A 13,353-nucleotide genomic window follows, 5' to 3' on the forward strand; every position below is an offset into this window, starting at 1 on the left:
CTTTCTTTGAATATTACGCTTGGATTTTGTTGAATGGACCTTCCTGAACCCATACGTCTAGTTAGATTTTTTGAAGCACGAACAATTGTTAAGAAAACTGAGTTATATTTGGATAGGGAGGAAGTATCGAAAACAGAACGTTTTTTTTTTTTCATAAGAACTGTTACGTTTGTGATATTCCGCTTGATGGTTTATCTGGAATTTATCAATACTCAAAAATCAATTGCTTTGATCCTATTCATCTTCATTATTACCAATGTTCTTCCTTGAAAGGATACAAAAAACTTATGCGCGAAATGTCTTGTTGATAACTCGAGTGTTACACATAATAAAGTCAACATTTGTGGCATTAGTGTCAAAAATCACGGCTTTAAAGAAGTATAAGGCTAAAGCGAAGGTTAAGAAAAAATGTTAGCGTTTGAAATATACGGTTTAGATATAATGTAAAACGAATTTTAAATGTTTTATTTTTTTTGGGTTTTTTTTTATCCCCCTCCCCCCTCCCCCTCGACTGGTGCGAGCATCGAGTGACAAAAGAAAAACTTGTGATTTGTTCCGGCCTAATGTAAGTATTTCTGAAAGACATGCGTCAGTAGCAATGGAAAATTACGGGATAATGAAGGAATGAATAACAAAGTACAAGGTTGATTTGTGGTTGATGTTCATTTTATGGCTTTTAAAATCTTATGTTTATCAACATTCAGATCGTTGCAATGTGTGTTTCTGTGAGTTGAAATTGTAGTTTTGTAAGTCGACCAGACAGAGTTTATGCTATCCTTTACAGTGCAAGCAGTGGTTTGTAAAAAAGTTCAGTAGTATTTCGTTGGCCAGTTGATTCGAATGCCAGATTTAGGTACCTCTTTAGTAGACGGTATATGGAGAGGCTCCGTAGGTCGAGTAAGTCAGAGGAGATCCATAGGAGTACGAGGACACCGGAGCAGCGTAGGCAGAGACACCTGGAGCGGCATAAGCAGAGAAGCGTGGAGCAGCATAGCTGGAGTAAGCAACCGGGGCAGCAGCATAGCTAGAGTAAGCAACTGGGGCGGCAGCATAGCTGGAGTAAGCAACCGGGGAAGCGACTCCGTTGTAGGTGCTGGTGACGTACGGGCTACGAGCAGCGACCACAGCTGGGGCGAAGCCACTAACCACTGTTGGTGAGCTATAGCTGGTGACGGCCGAGATCCCTGGACGGGCAGCCACGGCAGCGATAGCGAGCGCAAGGACGATCTAAAGGGCGAAGAATTTAATTGTTACCATTGATTTTCTGGATCCGGGTTGAAAAAGAACTTACCAGTTTGGAAAACATTTTGATTTGGGGTTTGCTTGAGTGGTTCTGCCGAAGAGCTAGAAGAAGTTGCTAATGTTGCTTGACGGTTGAGTATGATTGAATGTCCATCCCGGTGGTTCCTTTTATACGAAATTGCAACACATTTTGTTTTCATTACTATCATTAAATGTGTTCTGTCTGCTGAAACAAACATAACTTATTTACCCAACATTGTTGAACAAGCTTTCCACAAATGATTGTAGACATCCGCATTGAACCTGAAAAATCGCAACCGTGTGAAGGACGCTTCAAACTATGTACATAAGAAATGGCATACGCCATCAAGGTTATAAAAAAGCAGGATCGCATAAAAAATAACATCTTTGCAATGGTGACCGTTTCTCGACGCTGGCTAGTATATGATTTACTCTTGCTTTTTGAAGCCTGACTTTTTGACAAATCTCCAAATCACGATACCGAACTGGATTCAGATCTCTTAAGACCCTAATGTTGGCATTTATCACTCCATGGACCCTGTCCACTGCGAAAGTACTCGACCAGACAAGGCAGGTGGGTCAATTAAACAAAGCAGAGCAAGACTAATATACCAACTTTTTTTCTTCATCCCATTCGTCATGCTCCCGCGTATTCCTTGGATTCTTTGTGTGTGTGTGCCATAGGCGTGCCTTCTTCTGCGATTGCTGCTAACCTGTTCTGCTCCGTATTATCAAATGTCAAAATTTCCTCATCCACCCCCGGGACAGCAGAGAACACAATCAATCCATCATCGAACGTGTGGTTGATGGCTACTGGTGGACGAGAAGCTTAGCAATTTCGTTTCGATCCGTTCCACCCATGCCGGGTTGAATATTGATGGTTTCTTTTTTTTTTGCGAGGAGCAATTATAGATGCCCACTTGATACATGTTTATACGAATTGTTGTTTTTTGTGCGGTTCGTTTTCTCTGCAATGTACTTTGAAGTTGATAGCAAATTTTCGGTGAGAGGGGTAATAAATAATCTGGACGTCAGGTTTGAGTTAGAATCCAGTCGCACGGAAAGAAGAATGTGTTACAATTTCGTATAAAAGGAACCACCGGGATGGACATTCAATCATACTCAACCGTCAAGCAACATTAGCAACTTCTTCTAGCTCTTCGGCAGAACCACTCAAACAAACCCCAAATCAAAATGTTTGCCAAACTGGTAAGTTCTTTTTCTACCCGTATCCAGAAAATCAATGGTAACAATTAAATTCTTCGCCCTTTAGATCGTCCTTGCGCTCGCCATCGCTGCCGTGGCTGCCCGTCCAGGGATCTCGGCCGTCACCAGCTATAGCTCACCAACAGTGGTTAGTGGCTTCGCCCCAGCTGTGGTCGCTGCTCGTAGCCCGTACGTCACCAGCACCTACAACGGAGTCGCTGCCCCGGTTGCTTACTCCAGCTATGCTGCTGCCCCAGTTGCTTACTCCAGCTATGCTGCCACCCCGGTTGCTTACTCCAACTACGCTGCCCCACGCTTCTCTGCTTATGCCGCTCCAGGTGTCTCTGCCTACGCTGCTCCGGTGTCCTCGTACTCCTATGGATCTCCTCTGACTTACTCGACCTACGGAGCTTCTCCATATACCGTCTACTAAAGAGGTACCAAAGCCTGGAATTCGAATCAACTGGCTAACGAAATACTACCGAACCTATTACAAACCACTGCTATTGCTGAAAAACATAGCATAAACTCTGCGCGGATTTGAAAATTTACGAATAGACTCATGGAAATACACGTTGAAACAATTTGAAATTTTGGTTTTAATTGTTATTGTTTTTCAAGATAATTTTACTGCAGGGGAGTATGGGGATACTAATTCCCCTCTTTTGCCAGCCCCTCCTCGAAGATTGGCGTATAGATCGTGAACCCGATGTTGAAGAGAACCGAGCTGTTATACTCGAGGCATTGAGCGATGCTGAGATGGATTAAGAAGAAGATGATTTGATCGGATATCAGTCTGCTGAGGAAATTCATTACCGTGAACATGAAGAAATAGTTGATGAAATCCATCGGGAGCATCCACGTCGATCAACAAGGGGGATGTTACCTGCGCGTCTTGAAGACTATTTTGTTGGCAAGGCAATGGTTGACCAGGATGAGCCGACATCGTATGATGAAGGGGTTGGAGGTGCTGAGTAGAACGAGTGGATTGATACGATGATTGCTGAGTACGATTGGTTGGTGACCAATGATAAGTGGGAGCTCGTTGACCCACCGCACAGTGGTTTAAAAGTGAAAATTCATGAATGCGCTATAACTAAGCGAGCTGCAAAGCGCTGCAACCAGATCTTTATTTCTGTGCAAAGATCATAAGTATCTGTTAGTATCCTGGGGAACGCGGTGGTTTTTAGTAAACAAAGAATTTTGATTTATGAATTTCAGTATTTTATCAAATATTTAGATTCAAAGATTGCATCAATTTGAAGATTTATTGGTATGTGGAACCCATTTTAATATTTTAAAAGATTCCAAAATTGTGTCCAATGAGTCTGAATTTGGTTTTCCACAGGGCAGTTATGGTTTTTGAAATTAAATGTTTACTTTATTATTCTTATTGTGCTTTAATATATATAACGACTAAGAAGCATATAGTCAACAGTCCACAAATCGAAATCCACTAATTCGGTTGCATGTTATAGAATCATAGTGAAAAATAATTTCATTGCTACTGCGATGATGATTTTCTACGGGATTGTGTCACTATAAACTTGATAATTATCACGAAGGTCTCTTCAATATCGAGTTGTAGAGAGTTTACTGTAGATCACTTTGTTTTAAAGACCAGTGAAGATCATAGCAACCTACACATTTTATATTAAAATTAAAATCACAATCGTACAGCTTATATTCGACTGTTTAATAACTTACAGAGCACAAGTGAGAGTTCCTAAAGTAGATCAGATTATTAAATTGCAATAAAAAGTCCTCGAAAATGTCTAATTACTTCTCAGGTATTTATTATTATCTTTTGACGTAGGAGTACGTCTATAATTTCTATACTGGGGTAAACTTAGTCAAAACCTAAAATGGAACATGAAACAAAATTATGAAAGATTTGGAACATTAATAACTCAGCTGCCCCTTGATCAATTTCAATAATTTTATCACCAATCAATCATAAATATGTCTACGCAATGCTTCTAACTAATTATTTTCAACAATAAACTATTGAAAAAGTGGTAATGTCAAGAATTATCCAAAGTACAAATAAAAGGGGGCTTTCATGACCACACAAAATGCTCTCCAGAGTTGTAATCTTGTATCCAAACTTGCAAGCAGGGGTGCAAGTGATTTTGATCGATTCTCTTCATCAACTTTCTCTTTGAAAAAGAAAGTACTACAAATTTGGTACGCCTACAAATCAAAAACGGAAAGAGTTAAGATAATAGATAATCGATCAATTAAAAAAACTAAATCTTCTTCACATTCTTCTCTTTTTTTAACTCTTTATTTGTTCCAAATTCAAAATAAATTACATTTCATTTTTAACCTAGGTGCTCCAGTTACTGCAGTAACGTACCAGCCTTAATTGTTATGATATCTAAGTGTTTTTACATTGTTCATGTCTTGGCAATTAAGTATTTTAAACGGGATTTTTAACCTGCATGTCAGTATAACAATTGATATCTTAAAACTAAAAACTAAAACTAAATTTTATCTAAGTATAAAGGGAATTAATCGTTGCAATTGAGGATTGCAACGATTTTTGCCTGAAATTATTCATTATTTTGTTGGACATTTGTTCTAAAGTCTCAACATTCGAAATTCTATGTACTTCGGCGGTACTGTACCAGGGAGGCAACTTCAAAATCATCTTCAGAACTTTTTTCTGAATCCTTTGAAGTGCTTTTTTCCTGGTAGTGCAACAACAAGACCATATTGGCACAGCGTAAAGCATGGCCGGTCTAAAAACTTGTTTAAATATTAGAAGTTTGAAGATGCTAATTTCAAAAAAACAGACTGTAGTGGTAATTTTTATACGATAGATGGAGTAGATGAAAGCATAGAGTTGATAGTTCCGTTAGAGTACGGCAGTGTGAAGATTGCATATAGATGTTAAAACAGCGAGCTAGGACAACTTTTATGGAAGGTACAAATCGGGTTTTTCATCTCTCTTTACCAAACTCCCCCTTTGGAGTCCCTGAACAATCATCAAACAGAATATTACCATTGGAATTGCTTTGAACATTATTCCATGAGCGGTGTTTTGCATTAAAATCACCAATAATGAAGAATTTAGATCTATGACGGGTAAGTTTCTGGAGGTCACCCTTGAGAAAATTCTTTTTCTGGCCTACGCATTGGAATGGCAAATAGGCAACTATAAACGTAAGTTGTCCAAATTTTGTTTCAACAGAAACTCCCAAAGTTTCAAAAACTTTGGTTTCAAATGAAGAAAGAATTTTATGTTTGATTGGACTATGAATAATGATGGCAACGCCACCACAGGGTCCATCAAGACGATCATTTCTATGAATCAAGTAATTTGCGTCCTTCTTAACCTTGTGGTCAGGTTTAAGGAACGTTTCAGTTATAACGGCAATATGCACGTTATGAACTCTCAAAAAGTTAAATAGCTCGTCTTCATTATCTTTAAGAGATCGAGCATTCCAATTTACAATATTTAATGCTTTAAAATCCATTACTGAATTTTAAAGTCATGACAATATTATTTGCAAATTTTACTCCAGTTTGAATAGCATCAAACATGGAGTTAGATTTAAGCATATCAGACATCATGTCAATTAATGAATTCTGTAAAAAATCCATTTTAGGGGCAGTAATGCTTCCTAAGTCAAAATTGTCAAAATTTCCGTTAGAATTACTTTGGTTAGTATTTTGATTTCTACCCGTTGCAATAGCAGCATAGGTAGCTCCATCAACTCGCTGAACATTGTTAGCAGCGAGGTGAGTAGGTACAGATGAAAAATTTGAAGCAGGGGTGATATTTGTACCTACGGAATTTGTACCTGGTCGGAAACGTGGAGCGTTTCCTACCTGTCGTTTAGAACGAGATTGTAGAATCGCTTTGCGAGTCTTACATTCCCAAAAATTGGATTTCTGGTTTTCACCACAATTTGAACATTTAAATTTCGTAGGATCTTCCTTTACAGGACAGCCGTCCTTTGCGTGAAAGGAATCACCACAATTCATGCATTTAGCTGGCATGTAGCAATTTTTAGTTCCGTGACCCCATCCCTGGCACTTACGGCACTGAGTGAGGTTTTGGAAATTTCCTCCAGTCTTCCTGAAGTGTTCCCACTTCACTCGGACATGGAGCATAAGGCTAGCTTTTTCTAAGGCCTTAAGGTTGTTTAGTTCACTAGACTTGAAGTGAACTAAATAAAAATCATTAGAAATCCCGTTGCGCGAATCGCCAGGACGGTATTTCATTTTCATTTTGATTACTTGGAGTGGCACAACTCCAAGTAATTTTGCCTGTTCATCTTTGATCTGATCCAGGGATTCACCACTGGGCAGTCCTTTCATGACAACTTTGAACACACGTTCAGTTTTGGTGTCGTAAGTAAAAAATTTATGCTTCTTCTCAGTAAGATACTTGAGAAGACATTTAAATCCGTCCAAGGTTTCAGCCAATACACGGCATTCACCCCGACGTCCAATTTGTAGTGAAAACTTAACATTCACGAAATTCAAAAGTTCCATGCGAAGAGTATGGAAATCGGAAGTGGTTATCACAATAGGGGGAATCTTTTCCTTCTTGGCATTAAGCCGGGAAAGTTTACTAGAATTTTTGATGGATCATTCTCATCATCCGTGAGCAAATCAAATTGATTACTCAAATTAATTTCTTCAGAAGGGGGGTCAAGAGTTTGCCCCTTTCTTTTGCGTTTAGGCGCCATGGCGGTAGTAAATTTTTATCCAAATCGAGTTCCAAGCAGATTACTATAAGAATCTGAAGGATCGAAGAGGAATTTTCCAAATCGACATCCAAGAAGGATTACCTCGGGTTGGGTCCGAACAAGGATCGAAGAGGAATAAAGTTGAACAAGGTAGAAATTTTACAGGTTGAGCTTTAGGTAGTAGTAAGGTAGGTAGTAGTAACACTGCCTTCAGCAAAAAGCAAATAGATCCGCACGGCAAGAGAGCACAATGCGGACTGATTCACATTCTTCTCATTTTCTTTCATTGTTCCGTGCCCTAGCGGTCCTACGTCAAGCTCCCGTTCGTGCCCCTAGGCACAGACCCTTCTATTTTTTTTAAATATTGATAGGAAATTGTGAAAAATCTCTTCAGGAGGAAAAAGTAAGGTTGACGTCAAAAAAGCATTGCAGGAACGGCTGAATTCACTAGGTTGGTGGAGATTAGAAGTTTCTTCGGCAAAAGTTTTCAAGAAATTTCCGATGGATTCTTCGTTATTTCTCAAAGCGCTTTCATTAAGAGCGCAGCGACTCGATTTTGATTGGAGAACGCATAAGGTTTAAGGTATCCAATGGATCCGGGGTATTTCAAGGTTTCCAACGATAAGCCGATGATGAATTGTAATGCTGATTACCATAAGTTGGTCGAATGACTGCTCTACCTATCAGTGAAGCATTTATCAATTTGCAAAAGGTCGCTATTGGCTGAGTCTGTATGAAGTTTGAGTAAATTTGGTGAAATTCGTTAACGACGAAAAAGCTACAACTTTTTGAATGCATTAACCATATACAATATTTAATGATCATCGAATAACTTTGGAATACAATATCATGACTTGTTGTTTTCAAAAAAGCATCAAATACATTTCGATTTGAATGTTTTTGGACTGCAACGAGGAGACTGTAGGTTACAAAACTGAAAACCCAAAGAAACTTAGTTGCACTTCAGTTTAACTTCAAGAAATAACAATTGCTTCAACTTCATACAGACTATGGCAATCATCCCAAAAACTTTTCCACATCTTGAATACTAAGGTAAACAGCGGCAAACATTTCAAGCATTTTGAGGCACAAACTGAAAACTAGCAGCTCCGTGAACTTTAATAGAGAGTCACAAAAATCACGGTGTGTTTTTCTATGCTTTGTTTTGTTATAGTTACTTTAACAATTGCTAGGTCATTCTTCACTTGTCCGGGAATGAATTTTAACTCAGGATCTTTAACGTAAGAGGCATTGACGCTAACCATTACAATCGTTGACCACTTTTAATTAAGCAATAATTAAAACAGTTGTCACCATCATCTGTAGCAATTACTGACGTTTCAGATTTTGTAATAACAGATATAATACAAACAGAGATTAGTTTGATTCATATTGATTTGTATTTCACAGACCTTAACACACTACTGCAACAATAACATCACAGGGGGCTGTTACGACCCTCACACATTTGGCATATCACATATTCAGTCATTAAAAGCTAGCCAATAATTTACAGAGCGTATGGGCTGTAACGGTAAGCAGCATAAGGAGACGCGTAAGGAGCAGCATAAGCAGCGGCGTAGGGAGCGGCGTAAGGAGCAGCATAAGGTGTGGCATAAGCAGCGGCATAAGGTGCGGCGTAAGGAGCAGCATAAGGAGCGGCATAGGCCACTGGAGCAGCAACCTTGGCGACTGGAGCAGCGTAGGCCAAAGGAGCGGCAACCCTGGCAACTGGGGTGGTGTAAGCCAATGGAGCTGCTACGGCAGCGGTGTAAGCCAGAGGAGCAATTCCGTTGTAGTTGCGGGCGATGACCTGGGAACTCTGAGCGGTTACAACCGCTGGAGCATGAGCGGCCACCAATGGTGAAGAGTAGGCAACGGGACCGAATCCAGGAGTAGCGCAGACGCACGTGATGGCCAGGGCGGCGATGCAGATCTGTAATACAGATTATCGTTAGAATCGAACTGGCGGATCAAGTCCTGATCAAATCGTACCAATTTGGTGAACATCTTGATTTGGTTCGGGTTGGTTTCACTGTTTACTGATTGAAGCTAGCGATTGAACTATAATTCTATTGCCGACCGGTCATACTTTTATACGATTATAAATTTCGGAATCCTTTAGCTTGTATGCTCACCCCCTTCTCAGCAGAAGACACCGATATCACTCTCGGTCGCACAGAAGCTGCCGTCGACAAACTCAACTGCAAGAACTAAATACTTACGCCCAATAAAACAGCAATTTGACGACAGCGAAATTTCATTCATTCATCGGTTCAGAAGGTGTCTCATCCATCACCGCACCGATATGCCAAGAGTCTTGTGCTGCATGATCGCGGTTGGGACTGATTAGCATTCCACTCGCACCGTGATAAGTAAGTCGTATGCGATTACACCTGTGCTGTACCCGTAAGCCGCATGGTCCAGTTATTGTCACAGTGCCACGGCGGCGTTCATTGGCCTTGGCCAATTGAATGACGTGGATCGCTGCAGCAAGGAGTAATATGTTGGTAGGCAACAGAAAAATGCTACCGCGATATGTTTGTGGGAGTGGGAAGCGTGACGAACAGATTTTTGGATTTTGGGAAATTTTAACGACCTATTGAAAGTGAGTTGTTGTTTGTGTTTGCAGCGAGAAGTTCAAGGTTACGATGGGCAAGGGGACAATTTGGCGTATATTGCATGGCATTGATAAAGGGGACGACCTTTGTTTTGTTTCGAACCACGAATTCTTTTACAAGGTGACAGCAGCACATTATGATCTTCTTCATGGCTTTCACATTCTACCACGAGTTTGAAACTGTTCTTTACTTAAGGTCCGTTTAGACTATCTGATTTCTTGGTCTGATTTTGACCGCCGCCATAATGAAAAATCTGCTCGATTTTACTTTTGACACACTATGTCAAACCCTCCCGTTTGCTGGTGTTCACACTGCTTGCACATGTCAAAATAACTGTCAATTTAGATTTCAAAACAAAACTGCATCACTGTAATGAACTATCGGAAAATTGCTCTAGCTTCGGCAGGCGTATTTGCTTTTATTATTTTAAATAAAATGCTAAAGATAAGGTAAACTTTGTGGAGTAGGAAATGGTTTTTCTGGAGGAACACCGGCAGGGATCTGGCTCATCTTGTCTTCCTAGAACTGCGATATGAAGACGAAAAAGGATTTCAAAACTTCACCAGGATGTCGATACCAACTTTCGACAAGCTGGTGGGAAAAGTGCTTGATAGATCTACGTGATTACTTGAGTTCTGAACATTCCTGTTAATAACTCAATTCTGCATATTTCTCTGGAGACCTTCGGAGGTCAACAAACTTCCCTCAAGAAAATTTCTTGGCAGTTATGCAGATTTTTTTAAGCTCTGTGTGTTCTTCAGAAGTTCTGCAAATGTCTTTACAAATCTACAAAGTTCCTAAATCTATGCAGATTTAAGATCCTTAAGTATCAACAATTATCTCTGATGTTCTCTAAAGGTCTGTAATTTTCTGTGTTGATTTTCATAAATCAATGAATATCTGCAAATAACTCTGAACAGCTACATAATTCCTTAAAGTATAAAAAAAATATCTATGAATATTTGAGCTTCCCGAAAGTTTAAGGAAATTCTCTGAAGATCTGCTTATTTTTCTGAAGTTGTGCAAATATCGTTAAAGATCAGCAAACTTCCTAGAAGTTCTGTACATTTCTCTTAAAATCCGAAAACCTAAGCCAAATTCTGAATATATACAGATTTTTCAGTAGATTTACGATCTACCCTCTGAACTTTTCTGAAGTTTCTAAAATTTCATTAATATTCTGTTAGGTTTTCTGGAGTACTGAATTTCTGCTCTGAAGATCTACGAACTGTCCTAAAGGTCAATAAATTTCTTAGAAGAGCGTCGAACTTCTCTAAAGTTCTGTAAATTTATTTGTGGATTCTTGAACTTACATAAAGTTCTGCAGATGTGAAATTATTTGAAATTTCCCAAAGCTCTACAGATTATATGAAAATATTTGAACTTCACTGAAGTTTTATAAATTCCTCTGAAGTTGTGTAAAAACTTCTAAATATCGCCATACTTTCCCGAAGCTCTGTGAGTTTTGCTGAAGTTATGCAATTTTTTCTAAAAATGTACGAACTTCCTCAAGTTCTACAGACTTCTCTTAAGGTCTACGGACTTCCCTGAAGTTTTCCAGATCTATCTATTTCCAACTTCCACGAAGTTCTGCAAAATCGTGGAATTTCGTACATGGCTTGGATTTGTTTTTGGAATCGAAGTATGAAGCTTTTTGAACCACTGAATGTCTCTGAAGATCTGCGAAATTCCTTGCAGGTCTTCAAATTTCATTTGATATCTACTCTTCTGAAGTTCTGCAAATACCTTTAAAGTTCTTTAGAGTTGTCTGAAGCTCCGTAGTTCTATTTTCAAGTTCTACGAATTACCTTGAGGCTCAATGAATTTCTCAGTAGATCTGAAAACTTCTCTGAAGTTTTGTAAATTCCTTTGTTGGATCTCGGGCTGCCCTGAAGATCTGAAAATTTCTCTGAAGGTCTTGTTGAATGTTTCTCTAAATATTTACAAGTTTCCCTGAAATTGTAAAAGTATTTTTTAAAAAAATCGCCGAACTTCCCTGAAGTTCTGCAAATTTCAATGAAGATCTATTAAAATTTCTGAGGTTTTAAAAATGTATCAGAAAATCTATCACAGCGACACCGGTGGTGTAGTGGTAAGCATGATTACCTCTCACCCCAGCAGGCCAGGGATCAATCCCAGTTGGCGCCGCTGGGATGTTCTGAGGCATAACATCTCTGATCACGCCTTCCTTCGGAAGGGAAGTAAAGCCGTTGGTCCCCGGCTCATGAGTTGAAGGGTCGATAGGTAGAGTCCAGGTGTGGGAGCTGCCTTCCTGGCACGTCGGTAGCATTGGTGCTCAGCACGGAAAACAAGATCGACGGAAAAAAAACAAACCAAAGGAAAAACTCACCCCCATACCACCAAAGAGCTCTCATCAAGAGCCCCCTGGTAATGGACTCCTCGATTTTAATTTAAAAATAAATACAAGAATTAGAAGGAATAGTAACATATGCTGATAATTTGGAGGTGTGTGTGTGAGCTATGTGTAGAACAAACAAAGTTGATAATGATGGGATGTTCCCCGTGGAACTAAGTTCCTTTAAAGGGACCCCTTACCTATAAATATAAATGATTCAAAATATTAATATATACAGCTTAATAGTGAGTGTAATACAATGATAATAATGAGTGAAATACGAATTTCATAAGAGTTCATTGATTTTTGATTTGTAATGTTGTTTTAAATAACAATCGATTGTTCAAATCTTCAAGCGTTCTAGAAGTACGTTGTATACAGATTGACCTTAAAATGAGATTCGTATTGGACCAAGGCATGTAAATGCCCTCGAACGAATTAAATTATTTGCATACCGAGTGTTGTGCTCATTACGTTACGATGCATGTTCGGGTTTTTAGCGTATCGATTATAAACAAGCAAGACTGCAATTTACACAAGCCACGTAATGGGAGAATACTGTGCAATATGTTGGTGTGAAGTTGGAAAGTAGAATATAATTTTGGTAGGCGAAAAACAATTTTTAAACATTGATTTTGCAATACTTGAAGCTTTTTCATCAAGCATGTCCCCAAACAATGATTAGGTATTGCAAATGAGAGTGTATACAACCATGATAAAACGTTAGAAGAGCACTCCTAGGCACCAATTTGCTAACACGATACATTAAGCTACAAAGAGACGAAATTTTTCCATTGGACGTGTTCTAGATGATTACCCCAATAGAGTGTACACACAAAAATTATCGTTAATTAAATTGAAAAAACCATTGGTAGAATTAAAAGTTTGCGTTGGTTCTTTTTGGTAGAAAGTCTAGCATTCAAAACAAAAGTCAGCCAACTGTCAATTCAAAAACAACTCAATTTTTACTTTTAAAAGTAGAAACTTTCAAATCAAATTGTAGAACTGTCAATATAAAAACCCATGTTTTTAAATAGACTCACGAAAGCATTTAATTTAAAAGATGGGCATTTTTAACGCAACGATGTATGTTTTCATTTCAAATATGAATTATTTTTTAATTCGACTGCTATATGCTTTGAAGAAAATAACAATAGAAATATTTTATTTAATATATATTCGTTTATTTATATTTTTGATGATG

General features: G+C 38.8%; 2 protein-coding genes across 2 annotated transcripts; one reads left to right on the forward strand and one right to left on the reverse strand.

The window, feature by feature from the left end:
- Positions 1 to 854: 854 nt before the first annotated feature.
- LOC135714310 (cuticle protein 16.5-like) lies at positions 855 to 9,256 on the reverse strand. Its single transcript, XM_065237646.1, has 4 exons — positions 9,168 to 9,256; positions 8,692 to 9,108; positions 1,292 to 1,357; positions 855 to 1,227 (listed from the first exon to the last, which is right to left on the reverse strand). The coding sequence occupies exons 1-4, from the start codon at positions 9,180 to 9,182 to the stop codon at positions 862 to 864; spliced, it is 864 nt and encodes a 287-aa protein (XP_065093718.1). The 5' UTR covers positions 9,183 to 9,256; the 3' UTR covers positions 855 to 861.
- LOC135714365 (pupal cuticle protein C1B-like) lies at positions 2,362 to 3,060 on the forward strand. The gene is made up of 2 exons (XM_065237716.1): positions 2,362 to 2,472; positions 2,537 to 3,060. Exons 1-2 carry the CDS (start codon positions 2,458 to 2,460, stop codon positions 2,900 to 2,902), a joined length of 381 nt encoding a protein of 126 aa, XP_065093788.1. The 5' UTR covers positions 2,362 to 2,457; the 3' UTR covers positions 2,903 to 3,060.
- Positions 9,257 to 13,353: the final 4,097 nt, after the last annotated feature.

Source organism: Ochlerotatus camptorhynchus, unplaced genomic scaffold (assembly GCF_037179485.1).
Source record: "Ochlerotatus camptorhynchus isolate MF236.1 unplaced genomic scaffold, CSIRO-AGI_Acam_v1.1 ptg000639l, whole genome shotgun sequence".
NCBI classification, from domain to species: Eukaryota; Metazoa; Arthropoda; class Insecta; order Diptera; family Culicidae; genus Ochlerotatus; species Ochlerotatus camptorhynchus.

Coding starts and splice junctions, on each gene's coding strand:
- LOC135714310 (XM_065237646.1), bottom strand. Junction 1,358..8,691: donor CTTACCGTTACAGCCCATAC/GCTCTGTAAATT, acceptor AAGCAACATTAG/CAACTTCTTCTAGCTCTTCG. Junction 1,228..1,291: donor TCAAAATGTTTTCCAAACTG/GTAAGTTCTTTT, acceptor TTCGCCCTTTAG/ATCGTCCTTGCGCTCGCTAT.